At 35.6% G+C, this 20,035-nt stretch overlaps 1 protein-coding gene across 12 annotated transcripts in view; it reads right to left on the bottom strand.

The window, feature by feature from the left end:
- The window catches only part of OSBPL8 (oxysterol binding protein like 8), a 152,414-nt gene that overhangs the window by 76,359 nt on the left and 56,020 nt on the right, over positions 1-20,035 (bottom strand). For 3 of the 12 annotated variants that reach the window (XM_042947220.1, XM_042947216.1, XM_042947218.1), the window contains 3 exons: positions 15,101-15,271; positions 12,850-12,888; positions 6,637-6,673 (listed from right to left, as the gene is read on the bottom strand). The exons of 1 other annotated variant lie outside the window; for it this stretch is intronic. In XM_042947220.1, coding sequence (XP_042803154.1) covers positions 6,637-6,673; positions 12,850-12,888; positions 15,101-15,124 — 100 coding nt within the window. In that variant the 5' untranslated portion in view covers positions 15,125-15,271. Of the gene's footprint in view, positions 1-6,636; positions 6,674-12,849; positions 12,889-15,100; positions 16,798-18,594; positions 19,895-20,035 lie in introns of those variants that run through there. 8 more of the 12 variants (XM_042947214.1, XM_042947215.1, XM_042947213.1 and 5 more) reach the window with 5 other exon arrangements.

Consider the following 20,035-nt stretch of genomic DNA (forward strand, 5'->3'; position numbering starts at 1 on the left):
AAGAATATACAAGAAAACGGCAGTCTCTTCAATCAATGGTGCTGGGAAAACTGGACATCCATATGCAAAAGAAAGAAACTGAACCACTATCTTACATCATATATAAAAATTAACTCAAAATTAATCAAAGACTTGAATATAAGACCTAAAACCCTAAAACTCCAAAAAGAAAACATAGGCAGTAAGCATCAGACTTGGTGATGGTTTTCTGGACCTGACACCAAAAGCAGAGGCAACAAAAGCAAAAATAAACAAGTAGGACTACATACCAAACTAAAAAGCTTCTGCACCACACAGGAAACCATCAACAAAAGGAAAAGACAACCTCCTGAATGGGAGAAAATATTTGCAAGTCATATATCTGATAAGGGGTTCATGTCCAAAATACACTAAGAGCTCATATAACTCAACAGCAAAAAAAATAAGCAATTTGACTTAAAAATGGGCAGAAGATCTGAATAAACACTTTTCCAAAGACAAAATGGCCAACAGGTATATGGAAAGATGCTAAACATCACTAATCATCAGGGAAATGGAAATCAAAACCACAATGAGCTATTATCCCCTCACACCTGTTAGAATGGCTATTATCAAAAAGAAAGGAAATAACAAGCGTTGGCAAGGATATGGAGAAACATGACTCCCTGTGCACAGTCAGTAGGAATGTAACTTGGTGTAGCCAATTCACCACTGTGGAAAACAGTATGGAGAGTCCTCAAAAAGTTAAAAGAAACAACCATAGGATCCAGCAATTCCAGTTCTGTGTATTTTCCTGAAGAAAATGAAAACACAAATCTGGAAAGATATATGCACCCCTATGTTCACCATAGAATTACTTACAGCAGCCAAGACATGGAAACAACCTAAGTGTCAATTGACAAATGAATGGAATACTCAACCATAAAAAAAGAATGAAATTTTTGCCATTTATGACATGGATGGACCTTGAGGGCATTATGGTGAGTGAAATAAGTCAGACAGAGAACGTCAAATACTGTATTATCCAAGTTGAAAAACCAAGTTCATAGACACACAGACTGGTGGTTGCCAGAAGCAGGGCGGTAGTGAGTGGGAAAAATGGGTGAAGGGAATCAAAGGTTACAAACTTTCAATTATAGATAAATAAGTCATATTAATGCAATGTACAGAATGATGATTAATAATACTATACTGCATATTTGAAAGTTGCTAAGAGAATAAATCTTGAAAAGTCCTCATCATAAAAAAAATTCTGTAACTATGTGTGATGATGGATATTAATTAGACTTACTGTGGTGATCATTTTGTAATATATACAAATATTGAATCATCACTGCATACCTGAAACTAACATAAATTTGTATGTCAATTGTGTCTCAATAAAAAAAAATTTTTTTAATTAAAGAAAAAGAAAAATGGGGCAGGGACCTGAACAGTGAATTCATGGAAGAAAAAATGCAAATGGCCAAAAAATATACAAAAAAGATGTTTATCCTCTTGGTAACCAGGAAAATACAAATCAAGATCCCAATGAAATAAATATTTTACACTCAGTAAAACTGACAAAAATTAGTAAGTCTGATAATACTAAGTGCTGATAAGGATGAGAATCAATGAGACATTTAAGCACTGCTGCTTGAAAATAAACTGATCTAAGCACTTTGGAAAAGAAATTTAGAACTACCTTATAAAACTGAACGCCAGCATACCATAGGGATCCAACAATCCCACTTTTAGCTTTATACCTAGAAATAATACTCTTATATGTGTTTACCAAGAGACAATAAGAATGTTCAGAGTAAAAATCAAAACCATTTCAATATTCACCAACTGAGGGGCGACTGGGTGGCTCAGTCGGTTAAGCGGCCAACTTCGGCTCAGGTCACGATCTCGCGGTCCGTGAGTTCGAGCCCCGCGTCGGGCTCTGTGCTAACAGCTCAGAGCCTGGAGCCCATTTCAGATTCTGTGTCTCCCTCTCTCTGACCCTCCCCCGTTCATGCTCTGTCTCTCTCTGTCTCAAAAATAAATAAACGTTAAAAAAAAAAAATATTCACCAACTGAAAATAAATGGCTTTGTATACTGTGGTATATGCATTTAATGGAATAGCATATAGCACTGAAAAGGAATGTTCTATATCTATACCCCAAAACATGGCTGAATCTGGAACATAAAATATTAACTACAAAAAAAAAAAAATCCTAGAAAATGACATACAGCACTCTCATTAAATTAAATACCAGCAAAACTTAGTGACATATACAGAATTTAAAAATAAGTGCCTGCTGCTAGGAATTTACCCAAGAGATACAGGAGTACTGATGCATAGGGGCACTTGTACCCCAATGTTTATAGCAGCACTCTCAACAATAGCCAAATTATGGAAAGAGCCTAAATGTCCATCAACTGATGAATGCATAAAGAAATTGTGGTTTATATACACAATGGAGTACTACGTGGCAATGAGAAAGAATGAAATATAGCCCTTTGTAGTGACATGGATGGAACTGGAGAGTGTGATGCTAAGTGAAATAAGCCATACAGAGAAAGACAGATACCATATGTTCTCACTCTTATGTGGATCCTGAGAAACTTAACAGAAACCCATGGGGGAGGGGAAGGAAGAAAAAAAAAAAAAAAAAAGAGGTTAGAGTGGGAGAGAGCCAAAGCATAACAGACTGTTAAAAACTGAGATCAAACTGAGGGTTGATGGGGGGTGGGAGGGAGGGGAGGGTGGGTGATGGGTATTGAGGAGGGCACCTTTTGGGATGAGCACTGGGTGTTGTATGGAAACCAATCTGACAATAAATTTCACATATTGAAAAAAAAAAAAAATAAGTGCCTGGCATCTCAGTTGGTTGAGCAGTCTGACTCTTGTTTTTGGCTCAGGTCATGATCCCAGGGTGGTAGGACGGAGCCCCGTGTCAAGCTTTGGCTGGGCGTAGAGCCTGCTTAAGATCTTTTCTTTTCTCTCTCTCTCTCTCTCCCTCTGCCCCTCTCCCCTACTCGTGTACTCTCTCTAAAAAACAAACAAAAACAACCACAAACAAACAAAAAACACCCAAAAATAACAAAAAATACACTTTTTAAAAAAGCAAAGAATGATGAAAAATAGAAACTAGTCATCACCTCTTGGGGGCAGGCACAGGGATGGACGAGAGAAGAAGTACATAGTTGAACATGAGGGATTTTTAAGACTCAGGTTCTTAAGCTGAGTAGTAGGTTCAACACATATTGGATGATTATGCTTTATAATCTACGTATGCTACATAGATGCATTTGTAGTATCAGACAATACTTTTTAGGCTAATTTAAAATACATTATGAGAAGAACAACTAATAGAATTAAAGTATGTTTCAGGATTCCATCAGTAAGATATAGGTATCTGTATCTTAAGTAACTTCACTATATAAAAAAGGAAATAGTCTTGAGAATTGTAAATTTAGTTGTATTCACCTCTAACTCCTTACCAGTTGAGGTATTACCATTTGTGATTTTGAGAACCTTGAAGTGGGAGGGTTTATAAAAGTACTTAGAAAAACAATTGTTTCCTACTTGTTCTCTCTTGCCCCATTCACAAGTATTAACAACTATACAGACAAGTGGATTTGCAGAATAGAAAAATCATTTTGATGTCCTACATCATTTGTACAATCTTAGACTATTTGAATGTAAGCTCAAGCAGGGAACTCACGGTTTTGATTTGTACCCTTTGGCATAAAACTGACAATAAATACTTGCCAAATCACTGGACAGATTTTGATAAATGAAATCACTGCATGATTCCAATACAGTTTCTGACACTACAACCGCCTCATCTACTAAAGACAGCATAGCAGTGCCCTCTCCTGGTTCTACTTTGTAATAGAAATAAAGTAACCTATTTTGCTATTCATATTACATTACTATCTTAACTACTGTAGAAACTAACCACGCTGGAATAATTAATAGTAATATAATTAACTTACCAACTGCAACTTCTAAGGAGGATATGATTCTATAACTACTATCTTTACTTTCTGAATTCAATACATCAATATAAAATCTGAAGAATTTTCCAAGCTTCATAGCCTGGTATTGGTCCTTAATCTAAGGAAGCTAAAATCAAGTTAAGTAATTATTTTAAAGTCATAAATAATTTCTACGTAAATCCTAATATTCCCCTTTACAGATGATGTACATTTTCTCAAATACTTAAAGAATTTAAGTATGTTTGTATATATCGTTATAGCTTTTTCATTCAGTACAAATCCTAATATTAACGAAATTACTTTTCACTCTAAAAGATACATGATCTCTAGTAAGTAATTATATATCCTCAGCTTTTTAAGAGTTGGCAGAATACGATATAAACTCACCTCTAATATATATTGTATATTTCATCTGTGTATCCAGAAAATGTATAATCACAATAAATTTTCTCTAGTCCAAGCAGAAATTAAAAACCTATTATAAAATCCAATTCCTAAAATAGGATAACTGTAGTTGGTATTAAAAATGCAACAGTAGGGCACCTGAGTGATTCAGTCAGTTAAGCAACCATCTCTTGATTTCAGTTCAGATCATAATCCCAGGGTGGTGGGATTGAGCCCCATGTTAGGCTCTGTACTGAGCATGAAGCCCACTTAAGATTCTCTCTCTCCCCAACTCGTGTGCATTATGTGAATGAATTAATGAATAAATAAAAATTATCTTTAAAAAAATGCAATTCTACTGGTCAGTTCATCATTGCCAATCAGTTCACCTGAGCCAACATCTAAATACATAAGGTAACTAAAGGAATTGAAAATCCATTGAAACTATCTGCCAGGTATCACAAGCAAGGCTGACAAGAAAACATAAAAATGTTTTCATATTTGTATACTTTTTTCAACCTTTAAAATTTCTACTATTCTAGGGGTGCCTGGGTGGCTCAGTCGATTGAACATCCAACTCTTGGTTTTGGCTCAGGTTATGATCCCAGGTTTGTGGGATCAAGCTCTGTGTCGGGCTCTGGACTGAGGGTGGAGCCTGCTTAAGATATTCTCTCTCTCTCTCTCTCTCTCTCTCTCTCTCTCTCTCTCTCTCTCCCCCTCTCTCCCACTCATGTGCTCTCTCAAAAAAAAAAACCATTCTACTATTCTAATAATGCTGGTTGTGTAATAAAAAATATATTTAAAATACTATGAATTGTTAAAATTAAGAATTTTAAAAAGGAATTTTAGCATATTACTTTAAATCACCTCTTTTTAGAAAAAAAATTACATTATATACTATAATCAATATTAGAGACAAATAGCAACCAACCCATACCAAAGAATTTTACAACTAGAAGAAAGCTTGCTATTTCACCTTGTTTAGTCAATGGGAAAAAAATGAGCCCCAAAGCATTGAGCTGACTTACTGTGGTCAGATAACGGTTTAAGAAGAAATACTAAAACTTCCTAAATCAATATAATTTCTACATTACGCTTCAATAAAGTTTAATTTTTGTCTGATTTATGACAGTAATATTTTAATTATTTGGTCATATTTGAATTTAGCAAACTGATGGTTTCATTAGGATTTTTGAACTCAAAAGAATCTTGCTGAAGACACAGTGGCATAGTACCCATTTCTAACTCTTTTTGGTCATGTAAGTTCTTAGCTTCAGGCTCTTTGTCTAGAAAATTAATGCTTGAAGGGAAGTAGAAAAAATAGTTTCAAACAGAGAGGGAGGCAAACCATAAGAGACTCTTAAATACAGAGAAAAAACTGAGGGAGGGAGAGGGGAAAATGGTGATGGGCACTGAGGAGGGCACTTGTTGGGATGAGCACTGGATGTTGTATGTAAGTGATTAAGCATGGGAATCTACTCCCAAAGCCAAGAGCACACTGTATACACTCTATGTCGACAATACACTCTAACTTGACAATAAATTATATTAGAAAAAAAGATGATATTTTAGGTTTCTTTTACCTCAGTAATACTATGATTTAAAAAAAAAAAAGTTGACCCTGTCACAATGCTCTAAAATTATCTATTCATGGGTGTAACCCCCCTGCTAGACTATAATGTAAGGGTACAGGCAGGGTGCATATTTTATTCATCATATATTCCCCAAAGCTAGCACAGTGTCTGGTCAAAAAAAATTTTTTTTCAGACATAAATTTAATGGGTACATCTTTTAAATCACTAAGATGAAACACGCTTAACTTATAAAATCCCAGAGTAAAAATAAATGTGTTTCATTACCAAATTATCTATTATGTAAAGATTGTGACAAAATAAAACAATATTTCTCATTTTCACATGAAAGTGAATTTCTTTTATCATGTCCAGTCTCAAAGAAGTCTGATCTATGCTTTATGATGACTATAGAAAGGAAAACTATGAAGAGGTCTTTTTCTTTTTAACCCCTCCCACCACGCCTGAAGATGAGGTCTAAAATTATGAATTAGATAATTTAGCTAAGTATATAATCCATCTTTAGACAATCAAGAAGCAAATACACAAACATTATCAATCTCATATGGGCACTGACAACAGATGGGCACTGAATCACCATTTATATTCTTTGCATTTCAGTGCTTGGGAAGAAAAGTAGAAGACTTAATAAGAGAAATACTGTGTGCCTTTTATAAGTACACATCAAAACATTCTGTCTCCAAATATGCCATTCAAACTTTGGCTACTTACTTGATGGCCCAAGGACATCTTTGCTATCACCAAGAAGCTTTTAATGCAGGGTAATTGAGCAGCAAACAAATATAATCCAAACCAGGAAGAAGCAAAATGCATCAGGATTGAAGCAGCAGTGAAACAAAAGGACAAGGAAAATAAGCATTAGTTTATAAGTAGAAAGCACATGCAAATCAATCCTAATAATCATAATTCACAAGGAATTTCCTCTGTCACACATAAAAAGATCTTGGCTTAAGCATTATAAAATATTTGTTTAAATTTTGGAAAATAAAGATGGAAAGGCAAAACCAAAATCAACCAAGTACTTTGTTTTGAAAATTATTCAAGTCAAAAATTACTTTCAAATTTTAACTCATGATATGGGTTAGGAGTGGTAAAAGTATTCAGAAATGTAAAGGACAGCCCAAAGTTATTCATTCTTTAAATGTAAGTGGTTTAAAAAATCTGTAACACCCATGCACTATTAAATATTAGTTCTGCATGCCATGAGAGCACTTAACACTACATAGAAATTCGGTCTGTTTCTTACATAAAAAGAAAGGAACATTTACTAAGTGCTTATTATATGCCAAGCGTTGTGCAAAGAGCTTTTACAAAGACATCAACAAAGTAAATTTTTTCTCAAATACCAAAAAAAGAAGAAAAAAAAAACCGAAGAGGAATATTGATTAGAATGATACAATTTTATTGTCAGACAAAATTTTCTTGGGACCCACTAAATATGAAGTAAAGCACCTGGAGCTGCTGGGCTTTAAGAAGGAAGAAGACCCAATTCTTAAATGAATAACATGCAATCACCTAAAAGAAACTGGGAAAGACTGGTGACCTTTTGTCTGGAAACTGTCTTAACATACAACATTATGCTAAATGTTGCTTAGGGACAAGTGTTTTGGTCTCCCTTGGCAGAAACAGAGTCTTCAGCTTTGGGGTGCCTGGGTGTTCAGTCAGTTAAGTCAGTCTGACTCTTGATAATTGGCTCAGGTCATGATCTCGCAGTTTGTGAGATGGAGCCCCACATCAGGCTCTGCGCTGACATTGCGGAGCCTGCTTGGGTTTCTCTCTCTCCCTCATTCTCTGCCCTGCTCATGCACTGTCTCTGTCTCTTTCAAAAATAAATATAAACTTGAAAAAATAAAAGAAAGTCTTCAGCTTTACTTCAGCTCAAATACCAAGTACAGTAACATCAAACCTAAAGTAACAACAAAAATAAAAAATGCCCACTGATTATATTATTGCTTGCTCTTTTTTTTTTGTTTTTTTGTTTTTTTTTTTTTAATTTATTTTTGGGACAGAGAGAGACAGAGCATGAACGGGGGAGGGGCAGAGAGAGAGGGAGACACAGAATCGGAAACAGGCTCCAGGCTCCGAGCCATCAGCCCAGAGCCTGACGCGGGGCTCGAACTCACGGACCGCGAGATCGTGACCTGGCTGAAGTCGGACGCTTAACCGACTGCGCCACCCAGGCGCCCCTGCTTGCTCTTATTTGAAGGGAATGAAGCAAAATTATCTGTGACCAAAAAGAAAGGTAGCAGTTGTTCACTCTGCCTCCTAGGAAAAAACTCTTGGCCCTGTTGCTTCCCTAAAGTGATGGTTATTTCACAGTACTTTAAACCATGTTCTAATTCCTTTAAATGCATTTGCTCTAGTCATTTTCTGTAGTTTCCTATTCTTCTATAGACTGGTTTCAGCTTCACAGATAAACTAAAAAAATACAACTGGAATGACAACAAACTAATTGTGCTCAAATCCTTATTACTGATGACCATGTTACCACAACTCTCAAGCATGTGGAAAAAGATTAAAGTATTTGTGGTAGGCAATCTCTGCAAAGGCTCCAGTGATCCCCATATCTTGGTGCATAATCCCTCTCTTTGAGTGTTTCTGGACTTACTGAGTCACTTCTAATGAACAGAATATGGCAGAATTGAATGGATGTCACTTTCAAGATTAGACGGTAAAAAGACTATGACCTCCATCTTGTTTATAGTCTGTTACTCTCTCTCAGATAGATCACCCTGGGGGAAGCCAGCTGCCGAGTCATCAGGCAGCCTGGCAGGGAAGCCCATGAGGTGAAGGAATGATGTGTGTCAACAACCAGTGAGTTTGTAAATGAATCTCCTGCCTTGACCTTTCCTCCCTCCCTTACACCCAGTCAAGCTTTCAGATGAGACTTCAGCAGCCACACTCCCCAGTAGCTTGACCGCAACCATAGAAGAGATTTTTGAGCTAGAGACACCTAGTAAACTGCTCTTAGATTCCTGACCCACAGAAACTGTAAAATAATAAATGTTTATTGTTTTATACCACTTAAATTTTGGAATATTTGTTATGCACCAATAAATAACTACTATGATATTGGAAAACTGAAAGAAGTTAGAAAACTGACAGAGATAACCATGGTAAGCTTGACAAATATTTCATAGACATCCTCTAAAAATATCTTTCTCTATTGATATGAATAATTACTACTTTCCCTGAATTTACCAGTAAATCTAAATTTCTTAAAGGAAAGCAATGATTCTAACCACATATGCAAAGTTTGGAGTATTTAATTTCACAAGGCCAGTCATTTTTGAAGGTTTTTTAGTTGGTCTTCTATTTAGGGTAAGTGATTAAGTTCACTTTTATTGTACATATTCTCAAATTTTGTTAAGTAACAGCATTACGTCAACTTCTTTGTAGCTGTACTCCTTGCCTGTTTGCTCCCAGAAAATAATCCCTAGCATATACAGCAACTTCTGAATATTTGTTTCAGATTATGCTTTCAACATTATACCTTCAAGCATGTTTGGGTCATGTAAATCTGATTCTAATTTTTTTTCATATTGAGACACTGGAGAATAATCAAAATAAACACGGTCTATTCCTATTATTGAGCCATCCATTCAAATACTTGTGATATGATAGGTATCATACAGACAGTAATCATTTTAGGCACCAAAGGATACAGTGAACAAAAAAGACAAAAATTTGCCCTTTGGGGTAGTTATGTTCTAGTGGAAGATATGAGTAACAACATAGTAACAATTAAAAATTTGTTACATAGTATATAGTAAAAATGCTAAGGAAAAAAGCAGAAAATGAGGACACATAAAATATTAAGGAAGGGGGGGGGTCATAATTGAAGATAGGTTGGCCTAAGAAATCTTCACTACAGAACTGAGTAAAATGAGGGAGTTCAGCATAAGGACATAGAAGAGTATTCCAGGCAGAGAGAAGAACAAGTATAGAATGGAGGATTGGGATGAGAGCAAGTCTGAAGGGCTTGGAGAAGAGTAAAAAGGCCAGAGAGGCTGGACTAGAAGTACGAGAGAAGCAGGAAATAAAGTCAAAGAATTAAATGAGTGCTAGACTGTGTAGGACCCAGTCAGGACTTTGGCTTTTTTTCTGAATGAGATGGGGAGCCACTGGATTTGTGAGAAAAGGAGTGACATAATTTGAATATGTTTTAACAGGATTGTTCCAGCTGTAATGTTAAGAATAGACTAGAGGAACAAGGGTACAATCAATTAGGAGTTACCATAATAATCTACGGAAGAGATGAAGGAGACTTGGACCAAGGAAGTAGCAGTGAGGGTGAGAAGAAGTAGTTGAGTTCTGAATACATTTTGAAAAGTCAACAGGATTTCCAAACAGAGCAAGTATGAAATTAAAAAACAAAACAAAACAAACAAACAAAAACCCTGGAGGAATCAAAATGGTGTCAAATGTTGGGGTCTGAGCACCTGGAAGGATGGAACTGTCACTGTCGGAGATGGAAAGGACAGTGAGAAGGACTAGTTTACAGAAAGAAATGTAAGTGCTAAGTTTGGGACAGGTTAAGTTTGAAGTGTTTGTTAGACATTCAAGTTGAAATGTCAAACGGGGAGTTGGACGCACAGACCTGTACAGGGAAAGGTTCAGGTTTGTAAGAAACAGTGTAAATTATGATATGTATGAAGTTAGGGTATATGACCTGAATGGCTATTCACAGAAGACTGAAAAATGCCACAGAATAAAAGAACAGGCAGGCACTAGAAAACATACATTATAATGGAACAACGGAACTAAGAATTAAGCTGAAACACTCCAAACAAAAGTGGAAAAACAATAAAAAAAAATAAGCAAGACTTCAGAAACCTTCCCCAGAAGATTGTGGATACAAAAGCATTAAACTGGGATACAAGTGAAATTATCTTCCCAGAATTGCCTGTAAGTGATGCCAATAGGAAAAGTGATTTAAGTAATTGAAGATTACATATTAATTTTACCATGTAACTTACATCACTGGTCCTGTGTGCAAGGCTAAATTGCACACTACACTTATTTTTACTGCTTTTAGGACACGGGCCTAATTCGCACAGTCCCATGTTGTGTAACACATGAATAAAGACAGTGTGAAATTACTGATGTGGAAACATTCCATATAAGTATCTTGTAAGATAGTTTAAAAAATATAAAGCTAGCCAACTCCTCTTGGCTTTTGTTAGAGAACCAAAATACTACTAGAATCTTGGAAGAATCCAGGAACTTTTCCTCACCGTGTTAAAAAAAAAAAAAAAAGACCATTAATATATGATGGAAACATTTCCCCTAATTGAGTAACATCGTATTTATCATTATCCCTTCAACAATGTCCACACAGTCATTTCAACAATTTGTGCATCATATAAACAGATTCTCTATTTTGGCAGAAACTATGGATTGAAAATAGTAAAATAATACTAAGATGCCTAGCATTTTTCTATTTATTATTAATGAGTACACTATCAACTACTTTTAACTAAAAGCATGAAATATAGCCATTACCTAAATCTCTACCGGTTTTAGTCTACAAATCTCAGGAAAAGAGCATTATGCAAACACTGGGATTTTATTTTAATGTGCTTCTAAATATTTACCATGCCACTAACTAGCATACACCATCTTTCAGAAGTGTAAAGGAATAGGCAGAAAAAGTTCACAATCACACACTCATCCTGGGAAGCCCCTTAATCCCAAGCAATTCAGGACAGATGACCACCCTAAAACACAAAATCAATCCCATAAGAGCTAGAGCTTGAGTCCACTGCCAGTAGCATAGCATCTCCCTCTTAGCATACATATTGATGTGACTTAAGTCATCCTCTGAGCTTAAGCCAAAGTACAGCTCATCAAGCATTGATACAACTTGAAAATAAAGTTTCAAGCAAGTAGCGCCTCTTCCCTCAATGAAGTTGATCGAGCTGTACTCAGAGAAGCAATCCTGCTGCAGCTGGCTCGCAGGAGCCACAACTGGGAAGGAGGATTATATAACACATCCCAAAAGTACTGTATTTATTGTTATCTTTGGCCCTTAGAGTAAGAATCTTCAGTGAGAGATGTTTGTTTGTTCTTCTGACAGGAGTCATCTCTCTATACTTAACAGAACTTTTCCTATTCCTACAATCATCAGCAAAACACACACTGTGTACATTTTATCCCTGAGTTTTACAGGAGATATTTTACAGAAGTGCTTTTCTAGGAACTAGAGCTTATCACTGTTAGATAGAAAATATTAACTGTCCTGCTAAGCAGTTATTTTAAAATAACCTAATCATCCTTTTGACCCAGCAAATGCACTTCTAGGAGAGTATACCAAGATGATCATCTGAAATATCCAAAAAGATGTATCCATAGGTATTTATCACATCATTTGTAGTAATCTCCAACAGTAATCTATTATGAAATAAACAATAATACCTTCACATAATGAAATACTGTGTAGTCGTTAAATTTTTTTTCACTGACTGAACAATTCATTATATATTAATGAATTGTTTTAAATTCATTTGAAGCCTTTTAAAAATAGGCTACAAAAAAGTTTGTAGGACTCTGCTTTTATAAAATCACATATGTAAGATATACACATATGAATAAACTTAGTAAATTACAGAGACCACCAGAATATTAAAAGTAGTTGCCTCTAGAAAGTAGAATTTTATTTATTACATTCTTTTGTATTGTTTAAACATGCCACATTTGTATGCATTATTTTTACAGTAAAAAAAAAAAAAATAAACCTATTTACATTTTGGAAAAAATGAAAATTTTAAAGCTGATCTTTTTAACTTATATTAGCTACCTTGTATAATGACATAATCATCTATGATAAAATACAGTGAAAAATATATTTTAAGAATCCAACTTTAAATCCTGAAAAAATATAAAAATGTTAACATTTCAAACATAGCACCACATATTACTCACTGTCTCTTGAACTTCAGCAACTTCTGAATATGGCAAGATCTAAAAAAAAAACAAATTTTCTCAGCAGTGATTTAATGTCATATACTTGAATCTGAATTTAGAGAGCACCCATGGTTTATCAAATGAATTAAGTGGTGCATTAATCTTTTAAGAAGTAGGAAAAAAGTGCAATAATATGTTTATACTGGAAACTAAATCCTTTAAAAAAAAAATTCTGAGGCTCCTGTAAATTCCAGTCAATCTGCCAATCTGTGAAGTCCTCTCTGGTCTGTTCTGGAGCTTTTCACAGTTCTGCCCTCCCTGTAGGCATATAATTCTACCAGCCTTTTCCCCATGCGAGCTTTCTCTTCCCTTGGTTCCTAAAGTACTCTACTCCTCTGGCTTCCCTTCTCCTATTTTCCTGCCTCTAGTTTGTTTTCTCATTTGGTAAGTGAATGGCCATCATCAGTGCTCAGTCCTCAACTATTTGTTGTTTTTTCTCTGCCGCTCTTTTCCAGTAGACTGCATTCATTCTCTAGGCTTATTTATTACCTTTATTTAGACAACTTTCAAGTTTCCTCTTCAGACCTAGTCTATTTCCAAATCTTCACTCCAAAATATTGCTACCTGTATGTTCAAACATTGCAAATTGACTTCTGGTTCTAAAATTCTATAAACAAGGGCACCTGGGTGGCTCACTTGGCTAAGCATCCAACTCTTGATTTCACCTTAAGTCATGATCTCATGGTTTGTGACACTAAGCCCTGCATCAGGCTCTGCACTGACAGTGTTAAGCCTGTTTGGGATTCCTTCTCTCTCTGCCACTTCCCCACTTGTTCAAGCATACTCTCTCTCAAAATAAATAAACTTGAAAATAATAAAATTCTGTAAGCCAATTTTAGAAATTATTTAGCTTGTTTTAGAAAGCATCTTTAGGTCAAAAACAGCACTCAGTAGCTTCCCTCTGAAATCAGCTTTGATGCCAATCTGCCCAAGTTTTCCAATGACAGCCTCTTTCTTTCACTCAGACCTAAACCCTTTAATAATCTGAGATTCTCTTTCCCCCCATCTTACGAAGTCATTACGTTGTGATGATTTTTACCTAGACAATGTCTACCTCACATCTAGTCTTTTCTTTCAATTCCCATCAATACTACTACCTAAGCCAGACCAATTATCACCTTTTCTCATATCCTTGCATTCAGTCTTACCTCCCTCATTCATTTACTATGCTAGGTACAGGAATTCAAAAACACAATAAAAACATGGTCCCCACTGCCAACAAGATCACTTGAGGAGGTGAAAGACACTTCACTCACCTTTCTCCCTCGACACTTATAGCCTAACCACCATAGTCTGCCTAACAGACCTGCAAACTCCACACTTGGCTCTTATCATTGCCTAGAAAACTACTTTTAGGACTCTGTTCAAAAGTAACTTCATCAGAAGACTTTCATAATATTCCCAGAAAACAGCAATACCCATCCCCTATTCTGCCATTCTCTATCCATCTTACCATCACAACAATCACCACATAACAGTATATATTTATTTATTTATTTATTTATTTATTTATTTATTTATTTATTTATTTATTTATTTTGTCTTCCTCCACTGGAATGTTAGCTCTACTGAAGTAGGAACTTAGTCTGTTTTGGTCACTGTTGTATCCCTTAAGACTAGAACAAAGCCTGGCACATGGCAGACACTCAACAAACACTGAATGATAAATGCACGAATGAAAAAAAGGTTTAGTCATTATTGTAACCCTAATCCCTAGCAAAGAATTTCTTGTATGTGGTTTGCTGAGTTCCTTTGTTTATGAGTCAAATTCTCTTACAGCAAAAAAAAAAAAAAAAAAAAAAAAAAAAAAAAGTCTTACACATCTTTGTATTTTCCAAACTATGACATTCTGCATGCTTAATATACACAAAGAACTAATATGGACTTGAATTCTGAAATCTCAGTTTTAAGCCTAGCTCGATTCCCTGGGTAAATCTGAATAAATATCTTGAATTTAGTTTTCTTATTTGCTTATAAGATCTGTTCTTAATCCTAAAATTCTGTTATACAAACAATTCAACATAGAAAATCACCTCATTACCTCAATTCTTAAGATTATTTTTAGTTGTAATGTAGAGCATATTCATATTTTCTTTTCTTCTACTATTAGTCTCTGGCCATCATAAGCCCAAATACCTTTGTTAGGAATTCCCCCATCCTTTTTCTTAAATAATTCTGTCCTTCATAAATAACACTATTATAGACTCACCACTGATTTTTGGTAATGGAGCATAAGTTATATTTCTTCTGGTAATGGTGGTCTCTTGTTATGATTAAAGCAACCTCCTTCATCAAGGACTTCATATACAAGGGAAGTTCAAAATCGACTGTGTCAGCTGTTAACTAATGTCATGCATCTGGTGAGACTGCTTGGTGAAGTCTGTGGTTATAAAGCCAAAAAAAAGTGAACTGCCCATTAAAAGAATGAAACCCACGACCTTGGCCTCTGACCTCATTAACATACTCTATATCTGACCTAACCATTCTTAATCACCTGAAAAGCACAAAAGAAACCATGTTAACACATCACAATCATGCCAAGTTAGATAAGACAACTGGTTATAGGAGACAGCTCATATACATAAATATTTCAGTATATGGCACTTAATCTTATGACCTATTTAAATAATTTTAATTTTCAGTCTGAAGTAAGAGTTTATTTTACTTGAAATTTCATTTTGGTCAATTCCTTACACAGATACATAAGGCTATATTCTATACTGAAGCATGACTAGGATCTGAATTAAGACATAAGAACCATATAACAAATACCTTTTTTTTTCTATAGTTCTATTTCTAACAAATCACTGATTAGGGTATCATGCTGTTCAGTATCAAGCCACAGGAAAGACTGATAATAATATTATGGAAACATCAATCTCCATGACTCATAATATCTACCATACATAAAAATGTAGTTAGCAACTGTTCCTTATGTTTTAGCAACAATATACTGCCTAAATGCCAAAATATGCACCCCAGCCAGAAAAATCAACATTAGTTACAGGAGAACAAAGCTTTGAGTTAAATAAAATAGATCACAGGGTGCCTGGGTGGCTCAGTCGGTGACTGAGCTTTTGGCTCAGGTTATGACCTCTAGTGAGGTTGAGTACCGTGTTAGGCTTTGGGATGACAGCTTGGAGCCTGCTTTGGATTCTCTGTCTCCTCTCTCTCCCTGACCCTCCCTGGCGTGCATGCTCATTCTCAAAAACAAACATTTAAAAATCAATAAATAAAATAGATCATGTATCAGATATTTTTCAAAGTACACATTAGGTAATGCACATACAAATTTTAAAAGGCTAGGTATGACACAGATCAATTTTTAATATAAAAACATTAGCCTCATTCAATGACAAGAATAACAAAATTAAGAGTATCTGTATTTAAATCCTAATATGTCCCACTGATTAGCTATGTGATCTTAGAAAAATTACTAACCCCTTCAGAGTCTCAGTTTCTTCATTTCTAAAAACAATAATATCTACCCCACAGTATTATGAAGAAGATTAAATGAGAGAGCATGTGAGACATCAAGTCAAGATCAGGATAACACAGTAAGTGTGCAAAAACTAATTTTTTTTTCTCTCCACACTAATAAAGTAACCCAAATATGGAAAGTACAAATTCTAGAACCAGGGAAAAAGGCAAAATCCAAAAGGGACATATTTCCCATTCAGCTACTACTACCCTACAGGTTAACCTAGATTATACAACTGCTTGCTTACTTGTTCTCTGAGCTAACTACCTCTATTTCTATAGTTCTCAATTTTGCCCATGCATCGAAATCACCTAGGAGACTATAAAAAAGTACTGATGTCTGGGGTGCCTGATGTCAGTTGGTTGAGCATCTGACTTTGACTCAGGTCATGATCTCACAGGTCATGGGTTCAAGCCCCGCATCAGGCTCTGTGCTGACAGCTCAGAGCCTGGAGCCTGATTCGATTCTGTGTCTCCCTCTCTTTCTTTGCCCCTCCCCCTGCTCACACTCTCTCTCTCAAAAATGAATTAAAAAAATTAAAAAAATTTAAAGAAGTACTGATGTCTGCATCTCACCGTCTGAGATTTTAATTTAATTAAATAGGGGTGCAAACTGAGTACTGGGATTTTTCAAAACACCAGAGATAACTCTATAATGTTCAGCTGGTTACCACTGCAATAGTCCATAATTCTGCCAAGATCATTTTCCCAAGTCACAACTCTAAACAGGTTGTTTCTTAGCTCAAAAACACCAAATTCAATGGTTTGACATTACCTTAAAAAAAGAAAAATTCCAAAATGTAAAAATAGTATTCAAGGATTTGTATATGCTGATTCTAACATGGTTGAGTTGTAGTATAGGAAAATAATTAAAGCTTGGCCTGTGGAGCCAAAATGTATCCCAATTCTGCCACTTACTAGTTGTATGACCCTGAACAACTTACTTATCTCTCTGTGTTCTCCTATATTAAATGAGGGTAGTAATACTACCCTATAGGGTTATGAGAAAATTACATAAGTATGCCTTCAAAGAACTTGCGATCTCTTCTGGCACATGATAGAAATTTAACAAATGTTAGTTGCTATTCATTTCCTATAGTTTTATTTTCTACTAATTCCCCTAAAGCAACAAACAATATTGCCTATGATCTTACCCAAGTGCAAGGTACCCTGTGCACAGATGTGCTCTGTGAAGGTAGGTTAGTTTTCTAAACCCAGTAAGTGTTTGACCAAAAAGTAAATTTTAGGTGTACACACACACACACTCATTTCCCCTCTCCTTTTCTTCATTGCTCCATCACTATTGTTTTTACCATATTAGACTTCTGAAGTAGTCTTAAGTTAATGAAAACCTACTAAGGTGATCTGAGGTCTGGATAAAAATCCTTCAATTGCTCTATTCTCCTAGACAGTTGAACAGGTAGAGATTTTCTTGAAATTTTAATCAAATTTCATCTTCATGTGTCTCTAACATGCTAAAATTCTAATCCTTCACATTCTAATCTGAGGTTTGATGGAACTCTCAGCTTATTTTTCTAAAAAGCAAGAAGAAATGTAAGATTCTTAATGGACATAATTTTTAATTAAGAGCTAAGTGTAGAGCAGTGGCTTTAATTATATTGTTTATAAAAAACTTAGGAGAAACAGGAAGTAAAAACATTCATGAAAAATCTCCAAACCACACTTTTAAAAACTGAATGACTAAATTATTTACGGATATTGAATAAATTATAAATTTTTAAGCCAGCTTTCCTCCTCAAGTCTAGTTTAGCAAAATAAATAGCTTTCTTTTTTGTTTATTTGTTTATGGGGGGGGGGGACGAGCAGGGGAGGGGCAGAGAGAGAGGGAGAGCTGTCAGCACGGCTGATGTAAGATTTGATCTCATCACCATGAAATCATGATCTGAGCTGAAATCAAGAGTCAGATGCTGAACCTACTGAGCCACCCAGGAGACCAAAAACAAATAGATTCTTATTGGGTAAATTACATAATCTATTTACTTGTGAGTTAGTTGCCTTAATCATTCTACTTTTGCTTTTTAAACTATGGGCATGTCACAACTGCCAAAGATCTTAATAGGAAAGATAAGTTAAACAGTGCTGCTGTTCTTTTGATTTTTTGGTCCCGATTCAGCCACCACCTCAGCCATTCTACATACAGAGAACACAAAACCAAAAAGAAAGTAACCAATTTATTTTGCAAATGGGAACTGAGTTACTTACCAGTGAAATAACCAATACGGTCCTTGAACCCATCCTTAAAAGTAGATAAATGGGAAGCAACCTCAGACTAGAAAGAGAATACAGTACCACAGATGGAGGTAAGACCAGGGGTCTGACAGTAGGAGGGAGGGTTGGAAGTCATCTTCCTGTGCACTTTTCTCTCACTAGTAATAAGCAGACCATTATCTACCCTGTCTTTACTATCAGGGCAGAACATGATTTAATACCAACCAGAGACATTAAACACAGTTCCAAACACTTTTTTTTTAAACTGTGCATGTCTATAGAGTTGTAGCATGCACAAAACAACACATGCAGGCAAAAAGGCTGACCACTATCTCTCACTGCCCTTTTCCCCAAATGAATTGATTACAACTAGGGAGGCAGAGGAGATGGACAGAAAAGTTCCCTAAGAAAAAGAATATATTGGTGGGAGGAGCAAATGAAAAATAATGAAGCAATGATTTTAACAAGAGATTCTCTATCCTAAGACATATATTCCTAGATTGACCAAAAGAGTCCCTAGGCTCTTTCCTTTCTATCTAGATCATTATCAATCAGATAAAGCAATTAATATTCCTGAGAGAATATTATTTCCAAGGAAGTATAAACTCACAAAAATAATATCCTAAGGAGTCCAAATGCTATGAAAAAGAACTAAAGAATCTCAGCAGGAGAGAGAATTAGTGAACCAAGCCCATCAAAAACTTAAAATAACCATAATAAATATGCTCAAAAAGATGTGAGAGGATACCGAAAAAAGGAAGTCTGACCATACATCCACAGAGAAAACAGCTAGTAATACTGAGTATAAAAATACTATGATGGAATATATACCAGGTTTGAACAGCAAAACATGTACTACAATAAATGAGCTGGAAAAGTGATGAAGGAATTCAACACGAAGGCATAATGAAAAGAAAATATGGAAAACATGAGAGATAAAAGAAGCAAAAGGGCTACATTCCTAAAACAGGAGACCCCTACATAGGACATGATGGATTTTAAAAAGTAACAAAATAGTCTATCTTAAATAATTTTGAAAGTTACACAAAACGGATGAGTTTCTGGAAATTAAAAGACTGTATATAAACACTCTTCCAATTCCCACCCGCAGACATACATACTGTATAAAGATTAGAAAGAAATAAAGTATTATTTGTAGAGGATATGAATCAGACAAATCATTAAAACTCCTGAAGACAAAACACATGTATCTGTAAATGCCAAAATGAAAACAGCAACAAAACAAAAGCTCCTTGAAAGGTACAGCTCAGGGGCACCTGGGTTGCTCAGTTGGTTGAGTGTTGGTTGACTCCTGATACCGGCTCAGGTCATGATCTTGCAGTCATGAGATCAAGCCCTGCATTAGGCTCTGCACTGAGCATTGAGCCCCCTTGGAGTTTCTCTCTCTCTCTCTGCCCCTCCCCTGCTCCTACAC

The sequence above is a fragment of the Panthera leo genome, chromosome B4 (assembly GCF_018350215.1).
Source record: "Panthera leo isolate Ple1 chromosome B4, P.leo_Ple1_pat1.1, whole genome shotgun sequence".
Classification (NCBI taxonomy): Eukaryota; Metazoa; Chordata; class Mammalia; order Carnivora; family Felidae; genus Panthera; species Panthera leo.